We start from the raw sequence: 25,050 nt of genomic DNA, 5'->3' as shown, positions 1-25,050 counted from the left end.
CCCTGAGCCACTGAAAAGGGCTGTGGGGTCCATGACCACTCCTGGTCTTCCCTTCACTATGATGGAGAACTGTCTCCATAGTTCCAGTGGAAAATGTGAGCTCAGTTCCTTATTTGTGTGTAGCGGGTGGTGCTTGGGCTTTGGCTGGCGATGTTCCATGTCACCTCTGCCCAGAAACTGGGCCATGCCCTTGGTGAGAACCTGCCCACAACGCCGTCGTTCCGGAAGGGTCCCCTGGGAACCCGGCTGCCCAGGATCCTGCCCTGCCGGGGTTCACCGCGCCCCAGGCCGGATCCCCCAGGGCTTTGGTCGTTCCCACAGCCATCCCGAGGGCCCCCTCCACGGTGCGTCGCCTGGGCCCCAGCGGTCGCTAGGCTGCAGCCTGGGGCTTCCGGCCATCCCGGGCGCTGGCGGCGGTGGAGGCAGCAGTGCAGATGGCGGAGCCTGGGGCCCAGGCGCATAGTGCCTACGGAGCCAGCGAGGTGCTGCGGCGCGGCGCCGGCCGCCGGCTGGACCCGGGGCTACAATCCAATGGGCCCGGCCAGGAAGACGCCCGAGCCCCGGGCCGGCTGGCTCGCCTGCGCGGCCAGCTCCGGGCCCAGGCAGCTTCGCGGTCCGAGGTGCCGCGGCTGCTGAAGCTGGTGGAGCGTGCGAGGGTCGCGGCGGCGGGCGTGGGCGAGAGGACCGGCGCGCACAGCCGCGACTCAGTGTGCTCGGTGTGCGGGGAGCCGCGCGGTGGGGCCACCTACCCGGCGGGGGTCCTGGAGGTGAGCGAGCGGCGGCTGCAGGAGGGCTTGGCGACAGTGCGCGCTGAGCTGGGCGCCGGGATTGAGGCACTGCGCGCGGAGCTTGGAGCGGAGCTGGACGCCCTGCGCGCGCTGCTGCCGCCGCCGCCGCTGTCGTCCCCGCCTGCCCGCCGCGAGCCCCGCGCCATCCTCCGCGCCGCGCCCCGCGACCCGACCCTGCTGCGGACGCTCGGCTCCGTGAGCGCCCTGGTCGCCGCCTCCAGGACCGCAGACGACGCCCCGGACGGCCCAGCAGACGGCGGAGCGTACCGAACCCGGGCCCGGAAGAACCACAAGAAGATGCCGGTGCCTCCTGGGGTCCCGCAAGGTGGCGGGGACTGAGGACGGCCGCACAAGGGCAGCCTAGGCGAGGTGCGGAAGGCGTCGCGCTGGCTACTCTGGTACCCCCAGGACGGGGCAAGTGAACAGATCGGTCCCCCTCGTGGAGCGTGGCTCTGAGCCAGAAGGGTGCCCGGGTGCCGCCAGCTAGGGCTCTGGTACTGGAGGGAGGGGGTGGGCGCGGGACGGGCGGAGGGTGGGCCATGTGCGTCTGGGGAGTGCGGATGGCAGCCTGCGTCCTTGCCAGAGACTGAGTCCGGTTAGAGAACGGGGTGGAGCCCCTCTGGACCTTAGAGCTGGGCCTTTGGGCCTTGGGTCTGGGTCAGGGCTGGGTCAGCCTCCAGGGAACAGCTGAGACTCCCCTTCCTTGGAGGTGACTGCAGGTTCTGTTTCTTTCAAGGTCTCATGAGGAGGCAGGGTCTCCACGCACTGGAATAGTGTCACCCACACACAAGGGCACAGAACCCAGGGACACAGGACGGCTGAGACACGCAGCTGGTGATGTCCCTCAGGACGATGTCAACCAGTAGGTAATCACATTCCACACGGCACCAACTGGACAGCGGCCTCCGATCAGCCTCACTCTGACTGCGACCCCTCTCACTGGACAGCATCACCTGGACACAGAACCTCACCCAGTCCGTGTCCCGTGGACCCAGCTTTACTTTGGGCGGTGACACCAAGAATACTCACCCCTTAGCCAGACCACAGGCAGCCACCTGGACACAAACATCTCTCCAGAGTCACCCTCCATGCAGACTCCACAGCAGAACTCTCAGGGAGGCACCGGGGGCATGGCTTGGCAACACCAGGCAGCCCTCTGTGGTGCCCAGCACCCACTCAGCCAGGGCAGCCTGCAACGGAGCCTGCAGCCAGCAGCTTCTCATCTCTTGGCCTTGGGAAATGTAGCTGGAGTCATCATTTAGCAGAGCACAGTGTCCCTGGGTTAGTCACCCAGCTTATTTTTTAAATAAAATAATGTAATCTTGGCCTAACAGTGGAATTTCTGACTGCTAGATTTTCTCCTTCCATCTGACCAGGGGAGTCAGACACAATGTGTAGGATAAGGGTGGGGGCCCTTCCCCCTCTGAGAGGAACCTGGAGAGTCCCGGGTTCTGGTGAGGTAGGAGAGGGTCACTCAGAGGGTTCCCACGGAACAGACAGGCACACTGAGGCCTCAGTGGGATTAGGGCAGGAGATGCTCCTCTTGCAGTGGGGGACTGCGCCGGGTCACACACACCCCCCCAACTACACCACATTAGGCTAAGTTCACTCTGTGCATTGTTTTTTTCATTGTTTATTTCACATGGAGGGTCACCCACGGTTGACAGAACCACAAGCTGAGCCCATCAGTGCCCAGTGCATACCTGCTAGGGTGGGGGAAGAGCAGGGGGCTGTTGCTGGGACCGAGGCTCTGGAGGAGGCCAATAAGGCGTGCCCCTTAAGAGGCTGCTGTGTTGGCCGGGCGCAGTGGCTCAAGCCTGTAATCCCAGCACTTTGGGAGGCCGAGGCGGGCGGATCACGAGGTCAGGAGATCGAGACCATCCTGGCTAACATGGTGAAACCCCGTCTCTACTAAAAAATACAAAAAAAAAGCTAGCCGGGCGAGGTGGTGGGCGCCTGTAGTCCCAACTACTTGGGAGGCTGAGGCAGGAGAATGGCGTGAACCCGGGAGGCGGAGCTTGCAGCGAGCTGAGATCCGGCCACTGCACTCCAGCCCGGGCCACAGAGCGAGACTCCGTCTCAAAAAAAAAAAAAAAAAAAAAAAAAGAGGCTGCTGTGGGCAGAAGTTATACGTGAGCGGTATGGGGCGAGACACCCAGCTGCCCCCACCTTGCTCTCTCTCACCTCCGTGGCAGCACTCCGGCCACCCCACCTCGTGCCCGAGTCTACCTCCATAGCCTGGCTCTGCCTGTCCTGGCCGTGCTCCCAGTCTGCTCAGCTCCAGCCCCCGCTCAGTTGAAGTGCAGCTGCAGTGTGCGGTAGGCAGGCAACAGCAGCCCAGCTCCCCCGAATCTCCAGGTGGTTCTGAGGATCAGCGTCCATTCAGAGTAGCAATGACGGGGAGGAGGCACATGACACCCTTTCTACTTCACCACCTGCCCACCTTGTGCCATTAGGACACAGGGTATGAGCAGAGGCCCTTCCTCAGGCCAGGCTGTTTTCCAGTGGGGCCCCATTGCCTCCACTAAATGGGACCCATGGTGTCCAGGGCTCCTGCTGGTCAGCAGAGCACAGCTCCAGACGGCAGGGGAAACCCTCCCCACCTACACCCAGCATGGCAAGGAAGAGGGCAGAGGGCAGCCCTCCTGGGGTGGAGCTGGGTCCAGCTGTGTGTGGTCAGGGATCCTGGCCCTGCCAGAGACCCTGACTGCTGGTCCTCAGGGGCCACGGCTGGCTGTGGTTTGTAGGGTGGGGCCTGGCGCCTACACAGAGGCCGCATCTGGACTGCTGTGTGAGGATGCTCCTTCCCTGCGGAACTAGTCCCTGTGGAGGGTTTTTGGCTCTGTAGGGTGTCTCAGCTCCCATGTGTAGGGAGTCCTGGTCCCTGTGTACACGCAGGAGCTCTCATGCCCTGTGTGGCTCCTGCCCCTGCCTAGGAGGGATCCTGACCGCCGGGTGCTGACCTGTGTGGCTCCAGGGTCCAAGGGCCTCGAGGTGCTGAGTCATAGCCTTGGAAGATGAAGGTCTCTAGGGTAGAGTTCCGCTGGGCCCTGTGAAGCTCAGTGTCGATGGGGGACTGGCCTGGGCCCCCACAGGCTGGGGCCAGCTTCTTCCAGTGGGTGGGGCCTGTGAGAACAAGGACTGGGGTCTTTGGGGTGGGGGAGTCAGGGAGGCAGCCTGGGGGTGCAGCAGAGGGTGGCCCCCATACACCCAGAGGATAGCCCAGCCTCAGGAAACCCAGCTCCCTGCTTCCCCCACACCTGAACAGGTCACAGCGCCCCCCTTCTCTTGTACCCTGCATCTGACCTAGCCATCTAGTCTCCAGGTTGACTGCCCCATGGTGAGATGAAGGCGGAAGGGTCTCCGGCACACAGCTGCACACCCACACTGGGACCTCTATCACCTGCACACGCTTGGGCTGGCCACAGTGGCACACCAGCCTTGACTGACTCAGGACCGACGGTCACAGCAGGCCCAGACTCACACACAGGGGGACAGTCACACACTTGCACTGATGCCCAGTCACTGGGGCAGAGGACTACAGACAGAAACCTGCAAAGACCACAGAGTGCAGGGTGCAGACTGTCTCTTGGCCACTCTTGCACCACAGGCACATGCTCTGGTGGTCCCAGGACACAGACTGATCTCACACAGCCTCACATGACACTCTGTCCTCACCACACGTGGGGTCCTGGGAGTCGTAGCAGCAGGCGCCTATGGAGACAGTGGGCAGGGGTCTGAGCTGAGAGGCCAGTCATCTGGCCCTCTCTAAGCCCCACGCCATCAGCTGGAGTCCAAGAATGAAGTAGGCCAGGGGCTTAGGCCAGGGGAGGCCAGTGAAGAACCCTCTCTCCTGTCACCCCTACCCCAGTATTTTCTGCCCCCAGTCCCTCCCCACCCCCAGTGGCAAGACCTAAGGGGTGGTGGAGCATGGCAAGAGAGGATAGATTGGAGACCAGACAGGCAGAGTCCTAGTGCCCTCTCTCAGAGTCTGCGCCACACCAGCTGCACCACAAGGAAGGCGAGCACGATGCCAGGGGCGCGTGTGGCTCAGTGGCAGCCGCAGCTAGGAAAGACTAGAAAGTGGCCAGGCTGCTGGCCTGGCTGCTACATATGTATTCATTAGCTAGGTGGGCTAGGGGCATGGCTATTGAGGAGAGGGTGGGACAAGGCAGTCCCCAGGCAGAACCACCAAGAAGACAGCAAGCTCTCCAAACTCACCCAGGTGCGCTCTGGTCCCAGGGCTGCACTGAGTGCCAGCAACAATCGCTGAGGTTAATCCTGCAGGGGAGGGGTGACCTATTATTATCCCCACTTACAGTCCAGGAAACAGAGGCTGGGGACCAGAATGACACGTCAAAGCCACCAGCAAGAAAGGTAAAATAGTGAGGGCACCTTGGACCCCAGCACCCATGACTTTCGGGGCAAGGATAGGAGGAAGGTGTAGGATCTCTTGCCCCACTATGGGCCTGGAACTGTCACCCCATCCCAAGACCACAGCCTGCCTCCTACCCGGGTCCCCCCGCCCCGTGGATCCAGGCCAAGACGGAGCCCTGCAGGAGGTCAGAGGAGGGGACTTCTTTGCACCCCACGCCTCTTTCCAATCGCCAGAGGGCAGGGCCCTACCCACACTGGGGATGGGAAGACGGCCCTTACCCAGAGGCAGGGCTCGGGGCTCTGTCCAGAGTGCTGACAGTGACCTGTGTGCCCAGGACTCACCACCACCACTCCACTCCTGCCCCAGAAGATGGGATAAAAAATGAGGGGCCGGCCGGGCGCGGTGGCTCAAGCCTGTAATCCCAGCACTTTGGAAGGCCGAGACAGGCGGATCACGAGGTCAGGAGATTGAGACCATCCTGGCGAACACGGTGAAACCCCGTCTCTACTAAAAAAAATACAAAAAACTAGCCGGGCGAGGTGGTGGGCGCCTGTAGTCCCAGCTACTCGGGAGGCTGAGGCGGGAGAATGGTGTGAACCCGGGAGGCGGAGCTTGCAGTGAGCTGAGATCCGGCCACTGCACTCCAGCCTGGGTGACAGAGCGAGACTTTGTCTCAAAAAAAAAAAAAAAAAAATGAGGGGCCGCATACTTGAGGCTCCCATCCCTGCCAAGGGACTTACCAGCTCCTTTCCTAACCCTGATCCCTCTCGTGTCTGGCCACCAGACTTCCCCCAAGTATACACACCTGGAATGCCCCCACAGCAGGGCATGCAATCACACTTCCTGGGCCCCCTACCCTCTGAGACCCAGAGATGGCACCGCTGAACATGTGTGAAAAGGCTGCAGAGGACCTAGGCTACTTTGTAACACTAGGTGACTTGGACTGGAGGGAGGGGCTATTTCCAGCCACCTGGATGATGAGGGGAGCTTAGAGCAGATGGGGCTGACGACCAGGTTCCAAGCCCTGGACACCCTGTCCCATGCCAGCTCCCAGATGGTGTCAAGCAGCCTCTATGTGGATCCTGTGCAAGTCAGCAACACCTGCCAAGGCAGCAGCCAATGCCCCGAGGCTGGGTGCTGCAGGATAGCTGTAGGCAGCTCAGGGCTGCTCTCTCCCTGCACACCCTACCTGGGGGCTCCAGGCTCAGCTCTGCCTGGTCCTCGGGGGGTTTGCTGGACGCCTGCAAGGGCTGCAAACCCTAGGAGCATTCTGCTGAAAGGTGGGTACCCAGTCTCTTCCACCTTAGCCTGTGGCAGCCGTGGGGGTCACACCAAGGACTGACCATGCTTCTTCCAGAACACAAGTTTATTTGGCATTTGGATGAAATGGTTCTCACAGCATCTTAAGAAAAGTTAGTGTCAACCCAACCAAAAACTAAAAACCCTTAATGAAAGGAAAACATAAAAAAAAAAAGGCATCAAGACAATGTACAGTATCAAATCCCACCTCCACATGGCAGGTCAGAGGGCACCTGGTCTCCAAAAAACTGTGGCAAGGTGGTCCTAGGGGAGGAGGACCCCTGGAGCACAAGGTTCGGCAAGGGTGGCCCCGGGACTTGCTGGTCAGACTGGGAGCTGCAGCAGGCCTTGCAAAGGGGGCATTCTGGATGGCGGTGCAAGGACAGATGAGCGAGTCCAGCTCTCCTCACGCCCCCAAGGGCCTCCTGGAGCCACAGAGGCAGTGGTGTTCCAGGCAGCTCTGCCATGTGGCCCTTCTGACTGGCCTGATGTGCCAGTGGCCTGAGTGCTTGTGGAGGCGCACGGGGAAGGGGTCACCCAGTAACCCCTAGCCAGCCCAAGGCCTACCCTCTGCAGCCTGCATGGTCCACTTTACCCCATTGCCTCGCTGCCCCCTATGCGTCTGACTGGCTCTAATGTTCCTCTGGTCCCCAAAGGAAGCATCCCAGTCCCACACACCTCGTGCCAGCCACCGTCCTGCACACCCAGTTCTGAGGCCAGGCAGGAACCCTCTAAGCTCTCAGGCTCAGGCCCATGGGGGACTCTGCTGCATGGTCCTCAGGCCCTCACTGGCCACCTGGCACCCATAACGCACATGCCTGCTGCTCTGGAACCTGGCTGCCACACCCCAGTGCATGTGGGATACATGACGTGCTTCCTGCTTTGTCTTCTGCAGCCAGTGGGGGACTCTTGTGGCCAGAACTTCCTTCTCAAGAAGTAGCAGCCCTTCTCCAAGAGGAGCGCAAGCCTGCCCGCACACAGCCTCTAGCATCATGCTCCAGCAGGCCAAGGTCAGGGACAGGCAATTCAGTGACAAAACTCACTCACAGCTCTGGCACAAAGGTCAAGTCTGTCCATGGGTAACTCAAGATTCTCATTCCACACAGGATGGAAAAAATGGGTCTCCAGCCACAGTGTGAGAATGTGTCAAGAAGTGGACTGTGCATGGAGTCTGTCCCTGAGCAGCGCCACAGAACTGCATGCTTCAGCCAGGCCTCCCAAGTGCTGCCCCTGCAGGTCTGGAAAGACTGAGTGAGACAGCCCTGCCTCAGCACAGCCCAGGATGTCGATGACCCTGGAAGAGTGGGCCCCCACTGACCTGCAAAGTTCCATGTGCCACCCTCACCTGCAAACACTTGGCCACATACACACACAGAGACACAAACATATAAAGGAAAGATCCAGACATTCAACGTAGAAAAGATGGATGTGCTAAAAATCGCACAGAACCCGCTTCATCTCCAAACCTCAGAAATGTTAAAGGCCCTGTGTCAGGCAACAAGACCACTGCCCAGGAGCAGGCAACAGGGTCCTTCAGGCAAAAGGGTCCCAGGCAGGGCCCCCAGCCCCTGCGCTGCTGAGGAGGGGCCCGGAGGTGTGCATGCGGCCGCTGGGCACTGAGCTGCTGCAGTGGCGGTGATGTAAGGAGTGGACTTGAAGGAGAAAGATGCAGCCCAGGATGGTGGTTTCAGCCACCCCTCCTGCAATGAAGCAACCCTTTCTGGCAAAAACAGGGTCGGGGCAGGCCCTGCTGCAATTCAACAGGAGGCAAGAGCCCAGGGCTCCAGAGTGGAGACAGGAGGCAGCTCAGTCTCCAGAGCCCAGCAGAGCACAGCCCCGCTCCAGAGCTTCTTCCTGAGGGAGCCATGCACAGCAATGCTGGGAGGAATCGACGGGGTGGGGTCAGGCCTCCTGCCGCAGAGCTAGGCTGCAGAGCCCAGATGGAAAGACACAGTGAAGAGCTCAACCTCCTTCCAAGCTCTCCTTCTCGGGTTCAGCTTCCAGAGCCCCAAGGGAGCTCCCAGCCAGGGGCAGGGCCACCCTGATATTCACAACTGGGCTTGTGGGGCCGTCTTCAGTGCAGCCACTGTGGCAATCTCAGAGGCTGCCTCCCTGAAGCAGGCCCACTGCCTACACCACACCGACAGTCCAGAGGCCCCTCCTGCGGGTGGCCAGCGAGGGGCACCATGGCAGCCCCCGCTGTGCCCATCCCAGACTGGGTCAGCAGGTCTCTGGACAGCACACTGCAGCGAGCAGGCGCACCACAGATGCGTTGGGTGTGGCCATGGCCCATACCTTCTTCATTCCCTGCCTCTAAAATGTGTGGTCTGAACGAATTTTGTCACTCTTCTGCCATTTATAAAGGCGAAGACAGTGATCCAAAGCTAAGCATGTTTCTGCAGCCCTCAAGGAAGCTCCGTGCAGGCCATCACTTCTTTTGGCAGGAGGCGGGCTGTGGTCTCTATGTACACACGCATGCCCACCAGTGATGTGCGGCAGTGCGCAGCGTCCAGGCTGGGACAGGGGCCTTTCAAGTCTCCCCAGGGACCGGTGTTTTCGACAACAGACAGGTGCTCCCAGACCGTTGGGGTACAGGCCGGGCCGTCTACACCACAGTATTGAGGGAGCTGCGACTGTGGCGGCCGCCCCCTGGCAGTGCCTCTGCAGCTGGGATGCTCCCACTCTGGGCAGGGTCAGGGGGCACAAGCAGGGAGCTGCTGCTGTTGGCAGAGTCTTCCAGGTCTGCCAGAGAGGCCCCCACAGTGGGCAGAGGCTGCTCCAGGCGCCGGGGTAATGCACCTTCACTCCCACCATCCCCAGGGGCTGGCAGGCTGACCTCCGCGGGCTCAAAAGCATCATCGTCTGCAGGGAGAGACAGAAGGGTGTCAGAGACAGATACAGGCCTGGACAGAGGATGCAGGGTAGCTGGGCAGAACCAGGAGACACTCCTCCTGCCTGAACGCCCCTGTGAAGCTGGGTGGCGAGCAACACCTGGGTGGCTCCCTTGGGCCTCAGATTTTGAAGGAGCCTGCCCCACATGACCCCTGTTGTACCTACTGCTCCCTGTGGCTGGGAACCTGGTATACGCAAGGTGCAGGACACATCTCAAATGGCAGACACACGCCTGTCCCACCATCGGTGTCAGGTTGGGGAGACACACTGACCAGCAGTCACTAGAACAGAGGGGCCCAAAGGGAAACTGTCTCAGACTCAGTACGGGTGAAGACGCGGCTCAGCTGGAAGTCAGGGGCATTTGTCATTAGGAAGGCACTGGCCCCAGGTGGGTGGAACAACATTCAGGACTGCAGCTGGAATGTGACAACCGTCGTGTGGGCAACAGGGCTGCAGGGAGCGGCCTGGAAACCACACAGGTGTCTCTGATCCAAGGCAGGCTGTGTGGTAAGGAGTCCACTCGCTTTGTTTTGCCCGATCTTTATTACTTGTTTGTTTGTTTGTTTTTTTAAGAGACAGGATCTTAAAAGACTGCACGCTGGTGTGCAGTGACGTGCCATGGCTCATGACAGCTTAGAATTCCTGGGCTCAGGTGATCCTCCAGTCTCAGCCTGCCCAGTAACTGGCACTACAGGTGTGCCCACTATGCATGGCTAGTTTTGAATTTTTTGTGGAGATGGAGGTCTCACAGGCTGCTCTCAAACCAACCTGGGCAACATAGTGAGACCCCTCCTCCCGCCTCAGCCTCCCAGAGTGCTGGATTATAGGTGTGAGCCACTGTGCCTGGGCTGCCTGCTTGTCATTACCACAGGCCATGCTGTCTGAAAGCTAACAGCTTACGCATCTCCCTCCTGGTCAGCCCCTCACAGCCCCCACCCTGCTCTGCAGCCTGGCCCACTGAGGTATCTGGGATCTGCTGCCACCCACTGGCATCCCTTGTAGGAAGCTGGTCCTACCCTGGAAGACTGTGACAACCTTGTGTCCTGAAGGCAGGGGTCAAATCCAAGTCTTTTCTGCACCCCCAGATCATGCAAGAGCTGTGACAGCTGACCAAATAGGACTCGGATCTTTTGGCACAGCAGCACCAACCTCACAATGCCCATTCTGCTGAGATGTGCGGGCGTGCAAGGAGACAGCCGCCTTGGGGTGGCACTGCCTGCCAAGTACACTACAGGTTTGTGTGTGTTAGGGGGCCTAATGCACAGGGAGATGGGATGGGACACCTGCACTGCTCACCAGAGACAGGGACAGGCCAGGGGTTGGGGGCCTGCCTCTCCTTAGCTACGCAGCCTTGAGGAATGGTGCCACTGTCAGATGGGTGGCAGATTCCAACTACGGGCCAGTGGCACAGAAGCCACGCTTTCCTCCCACCTCACAGAGCTGCCTCCTGACATGACACGAGGGGCTGTCACCATGGTGTCTCCAGCTTATGTGTCTTTACAGACAAGTGACTGGCTCCTGGGTCTGGGCCAGCCCTGTGCTCACAACTGCCGGTGCCTGGCTCCCCAGGTCTCTAGAGCTGGGATGAGGGCCCTGAGGGCTGCCCAGGTGACAGGTGCTCACAGAAGGGAGGGAGGGAGGGGTCTCAGGCCTCCTCAGAGCTCTCTGCACAGATTGCCAGGGGCGGCCAGGCAGGGAGATCAGGATCCCTTCTGCACGGGCAGCCCCAGGAGAAGCCTTACAGGAAAAACCAAAGACAAAGCCAGAAAGAAGTGAGGCCCCAGGCCTCTGCAGCTGGGCAGGAGTGCTGGGCCTGGCCCCACGTGCCAGGTTACTTGACAAGGTGTTCCCTCTCCCTGGGGAGTCAGGCACCTGCAGGGTCATAGAACACACTGTCCGGGTGGATGGAGGCCTCGTAGGGCGGCGGGGGGTCGTCGGGCTGGCCGATGTCCGGGTACTTGTATGCCGTGTAGGGAGGTGGAGGGTCGTGGAAGTGGAAAGTCCCACCCTCTCCGTCATCAGAAAGATGCAGCGGCGTGAGACCTGTGCCGAACCCGTCTGGGCCGTAATCAAAGCCAGGGATCCTGCGGCCGAGGTTGAAGTGGTGCACTGGGCCATCAAAGTGTGGAACGGGAACAGAGACAAGTCACTGGGGGCAGGCTGCCTGGCTCCTGAGCCCCCCACCCTCAGGCTGGGCCTGCCGTACCTGAGTGTACACACCTGGCCCCGCTGCCTACCCCTCAGCCACATTCAGCATCCCCATGAGACCCCCGGTGTGCTCCGTGGCACGTCCCACCCTCACCACACCCATCTGTCCCTCTGGGCTGACACTGCTACCAGACCCAGCCTCTGGCTGCCCACAACCCTCCAGCAGGGGGGTGATCCAGGCCTCTGACCCTCAGAGGCCTCCGAGTTCTGCCCACCCTGTGGTTTGGGAGGAGTAAGGAGGGTCTTGGCAAGAACTTTCCTGGCCCACAGGTGAGGACACAGACCCCACAACATGCGGCATTCAAATCTGACCGGGGCCCTCCACCTGCCTCTGCCCTCTCTGTCCAGGGATGGGGAGCTCACGGAGACAGGGGTGACCTGGGGTGGGGATGGGGACCAGGGCTGTGGCCCTCAGAGGGCACTCACAGTTTGCTCCAATCAGGGACTCGATGCGCTCCCGGCGTCGCTGGCGCAGCCGGTGGACCATGAAGAGCAGCAGGGACAGGATGAGGAAGGAGGAGATGCAGCTGACAACCAGGCGCATCCCGCTGGCCATGGAGTCGAATAGGCTGTTGCCATCTGACGGGGAGGGAAGGAAATGGCCGATCTGAGAAGGGGGACCACCCTCGTGCTGGGCTGGGGATGCTGTCATCCTCCTGCCCAGGCGGGCTGTGTGGACGAGGCACGAGGTGTTTCCCTGCACTCAACCATCTTCAGGATACATGTGAAATAAGGCCACTCAAAATCAAGAACATGGTGACAGCACAGAAGCAGAAGAGCGAATCTCAGGTCAGGAAGAGCATCTCACCCTGGCCCCCGGGGCTGCTGTGTGCTAACGCCCATCTGACCATCACTGGAGCAAAGTGGGGTTTCCTGTCCTAGGACCAGCACTCCTCGCAGGCTGCGCTCACGCGCTGTATGCCCCAGGTGCGGCTGGGGAGTGGCCCTCCTGCAGAGGTGCACATCCTTTTCCAGGGGCCAGGGCTGTGCACAGGCCACCACCCATATCCGTCCAAGAGCAGCTTTCCTTTTGTCTGAGGCCTGGGCACTTGGAAGGAAGGTGCTCAGTTGCCCAACAAGATGAGCCAGGGGGAGGTGAGGGACAGCCCTGTCCTGGTGGGAGGCCAGGTTGGCCAGGTAGGCAGGTTGGCCATGGCCAGGTTGGCCATGACAGCTGCTGCCAGTTTGGAGTGGGGGTGGCGTCCCTGCGGAGCATGGCTTGGGCGGCTGCCGTGGGGAGGACAGGCTGCAAGAGAGTAGCATAGGGCGTCAGGAAGCCAGGAGGAGGACCTGCCGCGGCAGAGAAGGGAATGACAGAGGCCTGGACCAGGTAGCAACAGACTGGGAGAAGCGACAGTACAAGGTACACTTGGGACTCAGACTGCCACAACTCCCTGATGGACTATGTGGGGGAACAGTGTGAGCCCCTGTGGGCAGCCGCACGGTCAATTCAGGTATCGTTTCACAAATGAGCCTCTGCTGTGGTTGGGAGCGAAGCCTGTCACTTCAATCCTTAACAAGCCATGGCAGAGAAAATGTGCATCCCCTGATGCACCCAGCCCCAGCACACACGTGCAGATGACACCTGGACACAGCACTGGGTCCCACAGGCTCCCCACTGAGATGCTCTCCTGGCTCAGCCACACCCACACACTGGGTACACACGCACCAGGCATAGGTGTAGGAGGGCTGGGTGGACCCGACTCCACCTCTTTGCTGGGTGAGTGGGCAGAAGGGGCCATGAAGCTGAGTCCCAGCCAGGCTAGACACCAAGGAGCACCGGGTCTAAGCTGCTGCGCCTTCCTCTGCTCTTCTTGGACCCTTTCATGCTTTTCGTGGCCACCACTTGGCTGGGATGCTACTAGTATTCAGCAGGTGGAGGCCAGGGGTCCTGCTCAACATTCTCCAGGACAGCCCCCATCACACAATATCTGGTCCAAATGTCAACAGTGCCAAGAGTGAGACACCCTGCCCTGGTGCAGTGCACACCAGGCTAGGGGCTCGCTATGAGCTGCCCATGGGGAGGCAGAGATGATGTGAGTGGCAGCAGGCATGAAGGGAGAATTTGTGCCAGCTATGCATCTATACCATGCTGGCACTTCCATGCACTCCTGACCTAGGTAAACTGGCAACTCACAGAAGTCACAGAATAGCGGAACCAGGAAGTGGTCCCAGAAGTAGCTGCCTCCACAGACCAAGAGTGAAGTCCAGGGAGACTTCAGAACGAGGAGTGACCCATCAGCTCCTGGAAGGAGGAGGACCCCACACCAGCAGGGAGCCTGCTAAGCTAGGAATGGCCACTCCCACCTCTGCAACAATCTTGGCAGGCAGGACTCCCACTGCCTGCCCCAAGGAGACACTTCACAACCCCCATGTGAGTGGCTGGGCTCCCAGAGCCCTCCAGTCATTCCTGCTAGCCCAGGACACTCCATGCCCACAGAGATGGCAGCGCCAGCTCCTGCCCTCCTCCCACGGGGCCAGGAAGCACCTCCGAAAGCTGCATTTCTTGCTGACAACACATGAAGTGAACATGTGAGAAGGATACATCCTCTCACCAAGTAGCTGCTTTTTCTGATGCTTCTGACCCTCCTCCAGTCTCAAGGGCACTCTCATCAGTGGGCGAAAGCTCAGTGGCCCAGGGACTGGCAATGTGCCTGTTCATTGGAGGCCAGTTCAGAGATACCAGGGGAGCTCCTAAGGAAGCAGCCCCTTTGCAATGACTAACTCTTAAATCAGTTCTAAAATAAACCCAAGGACATGGTCAAGGTCCCAAGTGTACCTCAAGGTGGGGACCAGAAATAATCATCTCTCAGAACTAAGCCACTTGTAGTCAAGCACAAAGAACAGAGCCTGCCCCAGAAGCCAGAGGCCAGCCCAGGGACCCCAGAGGCCCCCTGATAGGGCTGCTCCCTCCATGGAGTTCTGGGCTGCACAGCTGGGGTTGTCTTTTGTCTCTGAGCTATCCTGTAGCTCCCAGAGAGAGGATCCAGCCTGTGCATGAAGAATTCCAATGACAACGAGCTCACCGTTTCACTGAGCTTGGTTACCTCCTAACAGTTTCAAAATCTCCATCAGAGACGGCAAGGGGAGCAGAAGGTCAGCAGGGATCCGAAGCTGAGACCAGGAACCCAATGTGGGCTCTGTGCCTGGCAGCTGCACCAGCCAAACACCTCAACATGCCTCTGGGAACCTCATCATATCAGGGCTGCCCAACAGCAGCAGAGCAAGCAGGGGCAGAGGGCAGCATGAGTTTCAGCTGCTGTGCACCTGGGCCAGCACTTGGCGCTGTCAGTTTCATGATTTCAGCCTTCTGAGCAGGGGTGCTACCCCATGTGGATTTAGTTTGCTTCCCTAATGGCCAATACTGAACATCGTTTCAGGTGCCTGACTGCCATCCTGTATCTTCTTTTGTAAAGTGTAATAAAGTAAATCTTCTTCTAAAGCCATTTTTCAATAGGGTTGTTTTGTTTTCTTATTATTGAGTTTTGGTGTATTCTGAGTATAGACCTTCAGTGTGTTTTGCAAATATTTGTTTTGATTCAGTCAGGGGCTTATCTTTTCATTTCCTTAACAGTGTCTTCCAAAGAACAGAATTTTCAATTTTGATGAAGTCGAATTTGTGTTTTTTTTAAGGATCAAGCTAAAAATGTTGTATAGCCCATGGTCACAGATTTCTCTCCTATGTTTTCTCCTATAGAAGTTTTATAGTTCAAGGTTTTACAGTTCTGTCTATGACCATTTTGAGTAAATTTTACATACAGAAGGAAGGATAGTGTAAGTTTGTATTTTTTGGCATATGGATGTCCTGCTGTCCCAGCACTAGTCATTGAAAGACTCTCCTTTCTCCACTGAACCACCCTTGCACCTTTGTCAAAGATGACGGTAGTGAGTTATCTCAATTGACTGTTCACAGTCAGTTAACAGATCAAACTCCTTGTTCTACTTTTTTCCTGTTCTCACTACTGCACTTGACTAGTCTTAAACAAACAAACAAACAAAAGGAGAGAGGTCACTTGCTTATATGTAGTGTGGAGCTATTTCTGGGCTGCTCTGCTCCATTGGCCCACGTGTCTATCCCTTCATCAGTCCCACACTCATAAACTAGGCAGCATGGACCCTCCAGCTTTGTTCTTTGTAAAAACTACTTTGGCTATTCTAATTATTTTGCCTTTCCACCAACTTTTATCTATCTTTTTATTATTTAAGAGACGGGGTCTTGCTATGTTGGCCAGGTTGGTCTTGAACTCCTGGCCTCAAGCAATCCTCCTGCCTCAGACTCCCAAAGTGCTACAATTACAGGCATGAGCCACGGAACCCAGCCCACCTTTTATTTATTTTATTTTTATTTTTTAAGATGGAGTCTCGCTCTGAAACCCAGGCTGGAGTACAGTGGCGTGATCTTGGCTCACTGTAACTTCTACCTCCCAGGTTGAAGTGACTCTCCTGCCTCAGCCTCCTGAGTAGCTGGTATTACAGGCATGAGCCACCACACCCAACTAATTTTTGTATTTTTTGTAGAGATGGGGCTTCACCATGTTGGTCAGACTGGTCACAAACTCCTGACTTCAAGTGATCCACCCTCCCCAGCCTCCCAAAGTGCTGGGATTACAGGTGCGAGACACCGTGCCTGGCCCCACCTAACTTTTAGAATTAGCTTTTCAATACCTACAAAAATGTCTGCTAGAATTTTGGCTGGGATTATACTGACTCTATAATTTGGGAAGAGTTAACCTCCTAATGATATTGAGACACCTGATCCATGAACATGGTGTCTTCCCTTTTATTTAAGCCTTTGATTTTTTTTCATTACGGTTTTACAGTTTGCAGCAAACAGAAAGTGCACATATTTTATATTATTTATAATTGGGTATTTCATGTTTTTTGGTGCTATTACTAATGGTACTTTTCTCAAAAATTTCAATTTTCAACCGTTACAGGTAGATTATATAAATATAATGAATTTTCGTTAAGTTGACCTTCTATCTGGAGACTTTGCTTAAACATACTTATTAGTTCTAATAACTTTCCTGCAGATTCCCTAGGATTTTCTATGCCGCCATGTAATCTGTAAAAGAAGATGGTTTCATTTCTTCCCCTCTGGCCTGGATGGTTTTTCATTTCTTCTTGCCTTCTGGCACTGGCTTTGACCTTGAGCACAATGATGACAGGGTGGCAAAAGTAGACACTCTTAGCTTGTTGAAGGGGACATTCTGATGCTTAACACATGACATCCTATTCCCAGAGTCTCCAGTTTTGGTGATAGTGTCTCGGTTCTTAATGCAGTACGAGCACTTCCCAGGAGAAGGCCCCTAGGAGAGTCAGCAGCCCATGGAAGCACGGCCACAGGGTGGGCAGAGCAGGGGCCGGCTAAGCTGCTCTGGCCGTGCAGGAGAGAGGGCTGCAGCTGCTCTGGACCCACCCAGATGCACTAAGGACCCTGCTCTGCTAAGAAGTCCTTGGGGCTGGGCAGGCTCTTTAGGCCATACATGTCCACAAATGGGTCATCCTTGTACACATCTAGGCATTCTTACAAAGCTTGGACAGAGTGGCAAGGCAGCACTGGTAGACTCCTGAGAAATGGAACCAGGAGTCCAGGTAGCATGGCTTGTGAACAGTTTGACTCTTGTAGCCCGTCACGAAGTTGGAGGTTTAAAGTTATGTGGCTGGGCACAGGGAACTTGGTAAGCACTCAACTGGTGCTTCTCATGGCCTTGAACAGACATGCACCCGATACGAGGAGAAACTGCCCTGTAGAATGGGGTCCAAGCATCACCCTCTAGCTCTGGGTCCTCTGGTGGGCCTGGCTGCAAATGTAGCCTTGTGCTCACCACAGTCAACTTCACATGTCTAATGGTGCATGCCAGAGTGCCTACTTTCACCCAGCCTCAGACACGGCCTCTGGAGGCCGGCTCTGTCCTCCCACCCAGCAGCCTCCTGGTGTGGAGGGACACTGACAACATTCCACTCAGGGGCAGCTTTCACTGTTGTGGCCCAGCCTCTAGCTGCAGCCTCTCCTCTACAGGGACCCTGGAGACGGAGATGGCCATCACACTCTGACACAGCTGCTCTTCTACAGGGTCCACAAGTCCAGGGACTTCAGTAAGTCCCCATCATTTCATTCTTACTGTGGAACCCAAGAAAGAAAGAAACTCATACTTTTGATTTACATTTCTCTTGAGATCTGAATTCACACAGAGCTGCAGCTACACTGGTGTGCAGAATGACAAAGCATGCCCCTGGAGTGTGAGGTGTGTTAACATCTCAGAGAGCAGCGACCCACCTGCCCCTCTCTTTTCGCAAGTGGAAGGAAGAGGATCACCCCCAGATCAGATTCCCTGTACTGTCTACCTTAAAGCCCCGCCTGGTGGTGAGGAGTCTGATCTCAAAACTGAGAATAATATTTCATCTTTTTCTTGAAGATTCTAAGGTAAAAATGGATGACTGTAAGCAATGACAACTGTCACTACCCTCCGTATCATACTACAGAACAGGAAGAGTTCCAATGTGGACATAAATTAGAAGTCTAGGCTGGGTGCGGTGGCTTATGCCTGTAATCCCAGCACCTTGGGAAGCTGAGGTGGGTGGGTCAGTTGAGGTCAGGAGTTCAAGACCTGGCCTGGATGACATGGCAAAACCCCATCTCTAGTAAAAACATAAAAACTAGCTGGACATAGTGGCACACGCGTGTAATCCCAGCTACTGGGGAGGCTGAGGCAGAAGAATGGCTTAAACCCTAGAGGCGGAGATTTGAAGATAGGTTTGAAGCTGTCACTGGTGATTTGTGGACAAACAGCCACACTCAAGTTCAAGTTCATTTGTGACGGCTGCCTGTCACCCCAGAATGGGAAGGAAGCAGCTGGAGGGGTTGTGTCAGACACGCCCACTAGAGTAGTGGCATCAAAGTCTTTGAGACATCTCTGTGACAAACGCTGCCACTGCTGCTGCGCCATGCTCTGTCAACTGCCCTGAGTCCTCACCACTGAGGAAGCAAACGGATGCCTAGCCTCCAGCCCCAAATAGGGAGGCTGACTTGGGACCTACTATCAAGAGTCTCACCTGGGTCCAGACACATGAACTTGCAGCACTCTTTGGGGTCCTTGCGGTACTGCTGGCAGCCCTGGGGCCTCTCACAGAGAGCAGCCACGCACATCTCAGGCTCCCCTCCATGGCAGGTGCAGCTCAGGCATGGGTCGTCCCCCTTAGGGGTGAAGTAGAACCCTTCATCCACCACGTTGTCCTTGATGTCAACACATGTTTGACCTGCAATGAGCATACATTGTGTACAGATGTATACATAGCCAAAAAAGGTAGCCTCCCCATGTGGGCCTGTGAATGCTACCTGCTACCTTAGAATGGGAATGAGGCAGTTGGAGGGGTCATGTGAGACATGCCCACGAGAGCAGTGGCATCAAAGCCTCTGAGACAGCTCTGTGAGCAAACGCTGCCATCACTGCTGCACCACCTGACATGAGCTGACCTTCCCTACCTGGGCCTGGGGAACCAACAAGGCAACTGAAGACTTGGCCAGATTATGCTGAGAGTCTTCCTAGGACTGGAATGTCATGGATCTGGCACATGGCACAGGGAGTGGCTGTCCAACAGCAGTCACTACAACACACCGTTAGGACAAAGCACATCCAGCCAGGGCAAATGGAGGCCAGAGAGCCAGGATGGAGCAGAGTGCCAGAATCCAGGGTCACGGCAGAAGTGTTTGCCTTGAAGCTGCCAAGTAGATTACTTACGAGATTTTCTCAATTCTAAGATGCAGCTGCTATGAGTATTAACCATTTCAAAATCAGAATGTGTCTAAGGAAGCTGCCAGTTCTGCTTGGGAAGACAGTCCACTGGACCTGAGGCACACTCTGCACAGAGCTGACCTGGGACAAGAGTAAGAGGAATGGCCATGGATAAAAACCCAGTGTCTTCAACTGGTAGGCAGATATTGCGAATGCCTGGAGGAAGAGAAAAGGGATGAAGGAGCCTCCAAGAGAGCTACTCTCAGTGAAGGCAAAGAGACATGAGAAGGTAGCTTGTTACAGTCTCCAAATGGGGTAAGGATGTCTAGAAAAAGACTCTTCTGAAATTTCACAACCACAGGTCTATGCCTCACTTAAGATTGCAGTCAGCCAGGCACAGTAGCTCACACCTGTAATCCCAGAACTTTGGGAGGCCGAGGCAGGCGGATCACCTGAGGTCAAGAGTTCGAGACCAGCCTGGCCAACATGGCAAAACTCTGTCTCCACTAAAGATACAAAAATTAGCCAAGCGTGATGGCATGCACCTGTAACCTCAGCTACTCAGGAGGCTGAGGCATGAGAATCTCTTGAACCCAGGAGGTGTAGGTTGCAGTGAGCAGAGACTGTGCCACTGCACTCCGGCCTGTGCGACAGAGTGAGACTCTGTCTCAAAAAAAAAAAAAAAAAAAAAAAAAGGATTGGGGTCACATCTAGGTCACCCATGTGGTCAGGAACTCCCAGGGCAAGATACTCACATACAATTATTCCCTGGCTAAAACAGAGAAAAAAGAATGAAGAGAAATGAACATAGCTCCCAGAGAAATGTGAAACACCATTAAGCACACCAAAAAATGTGAAACAGGAGTAACAAATGCAGAGGAGGGAGAGGAGACAGAGAAAGAGGCAAAACAAATACTCGAAGAACTAACAGTTACAAACTACTCAAATTCATTGAAAAACAATAACCTACACAACCAGGAAGCTCAACAAATTCCACATAGGATAAACGCAAAGGAGCCACAAACTGACACATCAGAGTGAAAATGCTGAAAGTGAAAGACAAGGCAAAAATATGAAAAGCAGCGAATGGGACATGATTTGTTACTTAACAGGGAACCCCAAAAAGACAAACAACTGACTTCTCAGCAGAAACAACAGAGGCTGGGGCAGTGGGATAACTGCTCACAGAAAACCATCAACCAAGATCCAAATCCAGGAAAGATAGCTTCTGAAAAATAAAAGTAAAATAAACTTTCCCAGACAACAAGTGAGAGAAGTTGTTTGCAGCCTCGCCTTGTACGAAACACGAAAGGAAGTTTTTCAGGCTAAAAGTATGCAATCCCCAAATAGTAATTTGAATACAAACAAGAAACTGAAGAGCAACAGTAAAGGCAATCATGTGATTATAAATTACAGCCTACATGCATAGTTTTCCTCCTTTATTCTCTTAGCTGATTTAAAAAGCAATTGTATAAAATAATACGTATGGAATGTAGTGCTGGGTCTATAACATACAAAAATGTAACACACTTAAGATTTGCTAAGAATGGCACAAAGGTGGTATGTGGGAGCAAAGCTATACTGGACTAAAGAACCTTGACCTAAGTCTCACACCTTATTAAAAAACTCATTCAAAACACGTCCTAGACTTAAATGTAAAATGGAAAATGATTAAAATTTTAGGGAAAAACCACAGAAGAAATGTAAGGCTAGGCAAAGAGTACCTGGACTTGAAACCAAAAGAATGATCCATAAGAGGAGGCTGGGCTCAGCGGCTTGCCCCTGTAATCCCAGCACTTTGTGAGGCAGAGGCAGGTGGATCACCGGGGGTCAGGAGTTTGCGCCCAGCCTGGCCAACATGGTGAAATCCTGTCTCTACTAAAAATGCAAAAATTAGCCAGGTGTGGTGGTGGCTCATGTTGGTAATCGCAGCTACTTGGGAAGCTGAGGCACAAGAATCACTTGAACCCAGGAGGTGGAGGTTGCAGTGAGCCAAGATTGTACCACTTCACTCTAGCCTGGGCAATAGAGTGAAACTCTATCTCAAAAAAAAAAAAAAAAAAGAACAATCCATAAAAGGAGAGACGAATAACCAGGACTTCATTAAAATAAGAACTTTCGTTCTTTGGGTAAACTTATACTGCCAGGGAAAAACAATAACAAAACTTTCTTCCTGAAAGCTCATGTGAAGAGGATGAAGGCAAGCTACAGACTAGAAAAAATATTTGCAAACCACATATCTGACAAAGGACTGGTATCTAGAATACATAAAGAACCTCGAAACTCAACAGTTTAAAAAAAACAAGAACAAAACAGATCATTAGTTCACACCTGTAATCTCAATACAAGAGGATCACTTGAGCCTAGGAGTTGAGTTTGAGGCCAACCTAGACAATGTAGTGAGACTGTATCTCCATAGAAAATAAAAAACTTAGCCAGGCATGACGGTGCACACCTACAGTTCCAGCTACTCAGGAGACTTAAGTGGGAGGACTGCTTGAGCCCAGCAGCTGGAGGTTACAGTGAACTATGACTGCACCACTGCATTTGAGCCTGGGTGACAGAGCAAGATCCTTTCTCAAACCAAAACGAACAAACAATGCAAAGAGAAAACAGAAAAATAACATGAACAACAAACAGAATAAACAGATGGCAAATAAGCACATGAAACATGAAAAGGTTTTAACATCATTAGCCTCAGGGAAATGCAAATTAAAACCACCAGGAGCTACATGTCTACATAGATATCTGCATACCTAACAGAAGGTCTAAGATGAAAAATAGTGAAAACAGTAAGTGCTGGGGAAGACATGGAGAAATGAAATCACTCCTACATTGCTAGTGGGACCATAAAACAGTACAGCCACTCTAGAAAACAATTTGCTTATTTCTTTAAAAACTAAATATGCAACTACGCTACAGCCAAGCAGCTGTAATCCTGGGCATCTATCACAGAGGACTGAAAACACATTTGCAGCCAGATGCGGTGGCTCATGCCTGTAATCCCAGCACTTTAGAAGGCCGATGTGGGTGGGTCATCTGAGGTTGGGAGTTCAAGACCAGCCTGGCCAACATGGTGAAACCCGTCTCCACTAAAAAGACAAAAATTAGCTGGGCGTAGTGACACATGCCTATAATCCCAGCTACTCGGGAGGCTGAGACATGAGAATCGCTTGAACCCAAGAGGCTGAAGCTACAGTGAGCCAAGACTGTGCCACTGCACTCCAGCCTGGGCAACAGAGTAAGACTCTGTCTCTCTCTCTCTCTCACACACACACACACACACAAAGAAAGAAAGAAAGAAAACATGTTTGCACAAAAACCTGTATGCAGATGTTCATGGCAGCTTTCATTGTAATAGCCAAAGACTGGAATCAGCCCAGATGTCCTTCAACACTTGAGGCCTACAGTTTGAGACCAGCTTGGGCAACATAGCGAAATCCCGCCTCTACAAAAAAAAAAAAAATACAAAAATAAGTTGGGCACAGCAGCATGAACCTGTGGTCCCAGCTACTCGGGAAGCTGAGGTTCACCTGAGCCCAGGAGGTTGAGGCTGCAGTGAGCAGTGATCACACTACTGTACTACAGGGTGACAGAGACCTTGTCGCCAAAAAAAAAAAGGGGGGGGAATAAATTGTTAATAAAAGTAACAATTTGGATGACTCTCCAGGGAATTATGAGTGAAAAAAGTCAACTTCAAAAGGCTGCAGACTATATAATTCCATTTATAGAACATTTCTGCCTCATGACGATACCTGACAAAAAGGCCAGACCACATATGAGCAGAGGCCTCTGACCTACCACTTCTGTGGCAACCAGTCTAGGGCAGTCAGGATCTGGTCAATGGCCACCAGCTTCTCTATTTTGAGTCCATACTTCCAACTCAAAACCCACCAAGGAAAGTCAAATATGTTCCCCAAACCAATCACCTCCACTGCCCTGCTTCTAGTCAGCCTGCCTCTAATCAGAGCATACCTGGAGTCTTTAGGGCCCTGGTGAAAAGCCACTGTGCTGGACCCAACTCCAGCTGCAGGAGGGTCAGAAGCAGTTGTGACGGGTCTACCCTGGATACTCAGGGCACTGGGCCTGTCTAAGGCTGAGATGCAGTTAGAACATCAGACCCTACTATCAGCATGCTAACCAGCTTTGAGTCACACAGCCTGCTAGGCGGGCTGCAAAAGACAGACTCTCTAGAGATGTGGCCCAAAGGGATGACCTAAAGTGGAGGGTGGCGGAGACATGAAGAAAAACCCTCTGGCAAACCAGCCTCCACCCAGAACAACAATCCTGCTGACTACGAAAGCCTGAGGTGCACTGAGAGCAACTACAGTGCCAACAAACCCCACGCCCAGCCCAACTCTCACCCACATCAATGCCCTTCACTGTACTAAAGACCCTCCCACAAGAAAGGCCTAGTGGAAGTAAAGGCATAGCCATTGCAAGCACAAAACGATTGAACTCAGTCTCTATTGTCCCACACAAGATGTCAGACTTCCAATGAAAAGCCTAGAAAAAAGTACCATGCTCCAGAGACAAAACATTCAAAAAACCAGACTCAAATATGACACAGATGAAGGAACTTTCCCACAGGGAATTTAAAGTAACTGTGATTAATTTGTTAAAGGCTCCAATGGAAAAGCTGGACAATATACAAAGTTAGATGGGAAATTCGGATGAAAGATGGAAACTATAAGAATCAAATGGAAATCCTAGAAATAAAAAAACAGACAAAATCAACGAAACAGATGAAGAATACCTTCAACGGGCTCATAAGCAGACTTGACACAGCCAAGGAAAGAATTAGTAAACCTGAGGACAGGTCAACAGAAATTACTCAAACTGAAGGACTAAAAGAATCCAGAAGACATGATGACTAGATACAATGCATGATTCTGGACCAGGAAAAAAATAGTTATAAAGGATATTATTGGAACAACTGATAAAACTGGAATGATGGATTGTGGATTATTGTATGGTAATGTATCCATGTTAAGTGTCCTGATTTTGATCCACACAGTGTAGGTACATAAAAGAGTGTCCTTGTTCTTAGGAAATATACACTGAAGTAGAAAAGGCTTAAGGTCCACAGTATCTTCAGTTTACTCCCAAGTGATTCAAAAAAAATATGCAGAGAAAGTGAATGATAAAGCAAATGTAGTAAAATTGAAATACTGGCCGGGCGTGGTGGCTCACACCTGTGATCCCAGCACTTTGGGAGGCCAAGGCAGGTGGATCACAAGGTCAGGAGATCGAGACCATCCTGGCTAACATGGTGAAACCCCATCTCTACTAAAAATACAAAAAATTAGCCGGGCGTGGTGGCGGGCGCCTGTAGTCCCAGCTGCTCGGGAGGCTGAGGCAGGAGAATGGCGTAAACCTGGGAGGCGGAGCTTGCAGTGAGCCAAGATTGCGCCACTGCACTGCAGTCTGGGAGACACAGCGAGACTCCGTCTCAAAAAAAGAAAAAAAAAGAAATATTGTAACTGGTGAGTCTGTGTAAATAGTATATGAAAGGAAGTTCCTTGTATTATTCTAGCTTTTCCGTAAGCTTGAAATTATACCTAAATTAACAAGTTACAAAAGTCTCCCTCCCCCGGCCCAGATGGTCCTATAAGGCGGTTCTATCGAACACTCAGACAAGATTATCTCCAACTTGTACAAAATGGATTTAGAGAACAGTAAAATGTTTGCCAACTCATTTCAGAAAACTAATACAGTGTAATACAGAAATGAGTCAATGGAGTCCCAG

At 53.9% G+C, this 25,050-nt stretch overlaps 1 protein-coding gene across 6 annotated transcripts in view; it reads right to left on the bottom strand.

The window, feature by feature from the left end:
• Positions 1-6,517: 6,517 nt before the first annotated feature.
• DGCR2 (DiGeorge syndrome critical region gene 2) overlaps positions 6,518-25,050 on the bottom strand; it is an 87,074-nt gene continuing 68,541 nt past the window's right edge. For 5 of the 6 annotated variants that reach the window (XM_033232984.1, XM_033232985.1, XM_033232986.1 and 2 more), the window contains 4 exons: positions 18,622-18,825; positions 11,992-12,144; positions 11,230-11,466; positions 6,518-9,327 (listed from right to left, as the gene is read on the bottom strand). In XM_033232984.1, coding sequence (XP_033088875.1) covers positions 9,071-9,327; positions 11,230-11,466; positions 11,992-12,144; positions 18,622-18,825 — 851 coding nt within the window. In that variant the 3' untranslated portion in view covers positions 6,518-9,070. Of the gene's footprint in view, positions 9,328-9,518; positions 9,639-11,229; positions 11,467-11,991; positions 12,145-18,621; positions 18,826-25,050 lie in introns of all 6 variants that reach the window. The other variant, XR_004442329.1, reaches the window with a different exon arrangement.

The sequence above is a fragment of the Trachypithecus francoisi genome, unplaced genomic scaffold (genome assembly GCF_009764315.1).
Source record: "Trachypithecus francoisi isolate TF-2019V2 unplaced genomic scaffold, Tfra_2.0 Lachesis_group14, whole genome shotgun sequence".
Classification (NCBI taxonomy): domain Eukaryota; kingdom Metazoa; phylum Chordata; class Mammalia; order Primates; family Cercopithecidae; genus Trachypithecus; species Trachypithecus francoisi.
The sequence above is the reverse complement of the archived record's forward strand: the minus strand, read 5'-3'. Positions and strand labels throughout refer to the sequence as shown.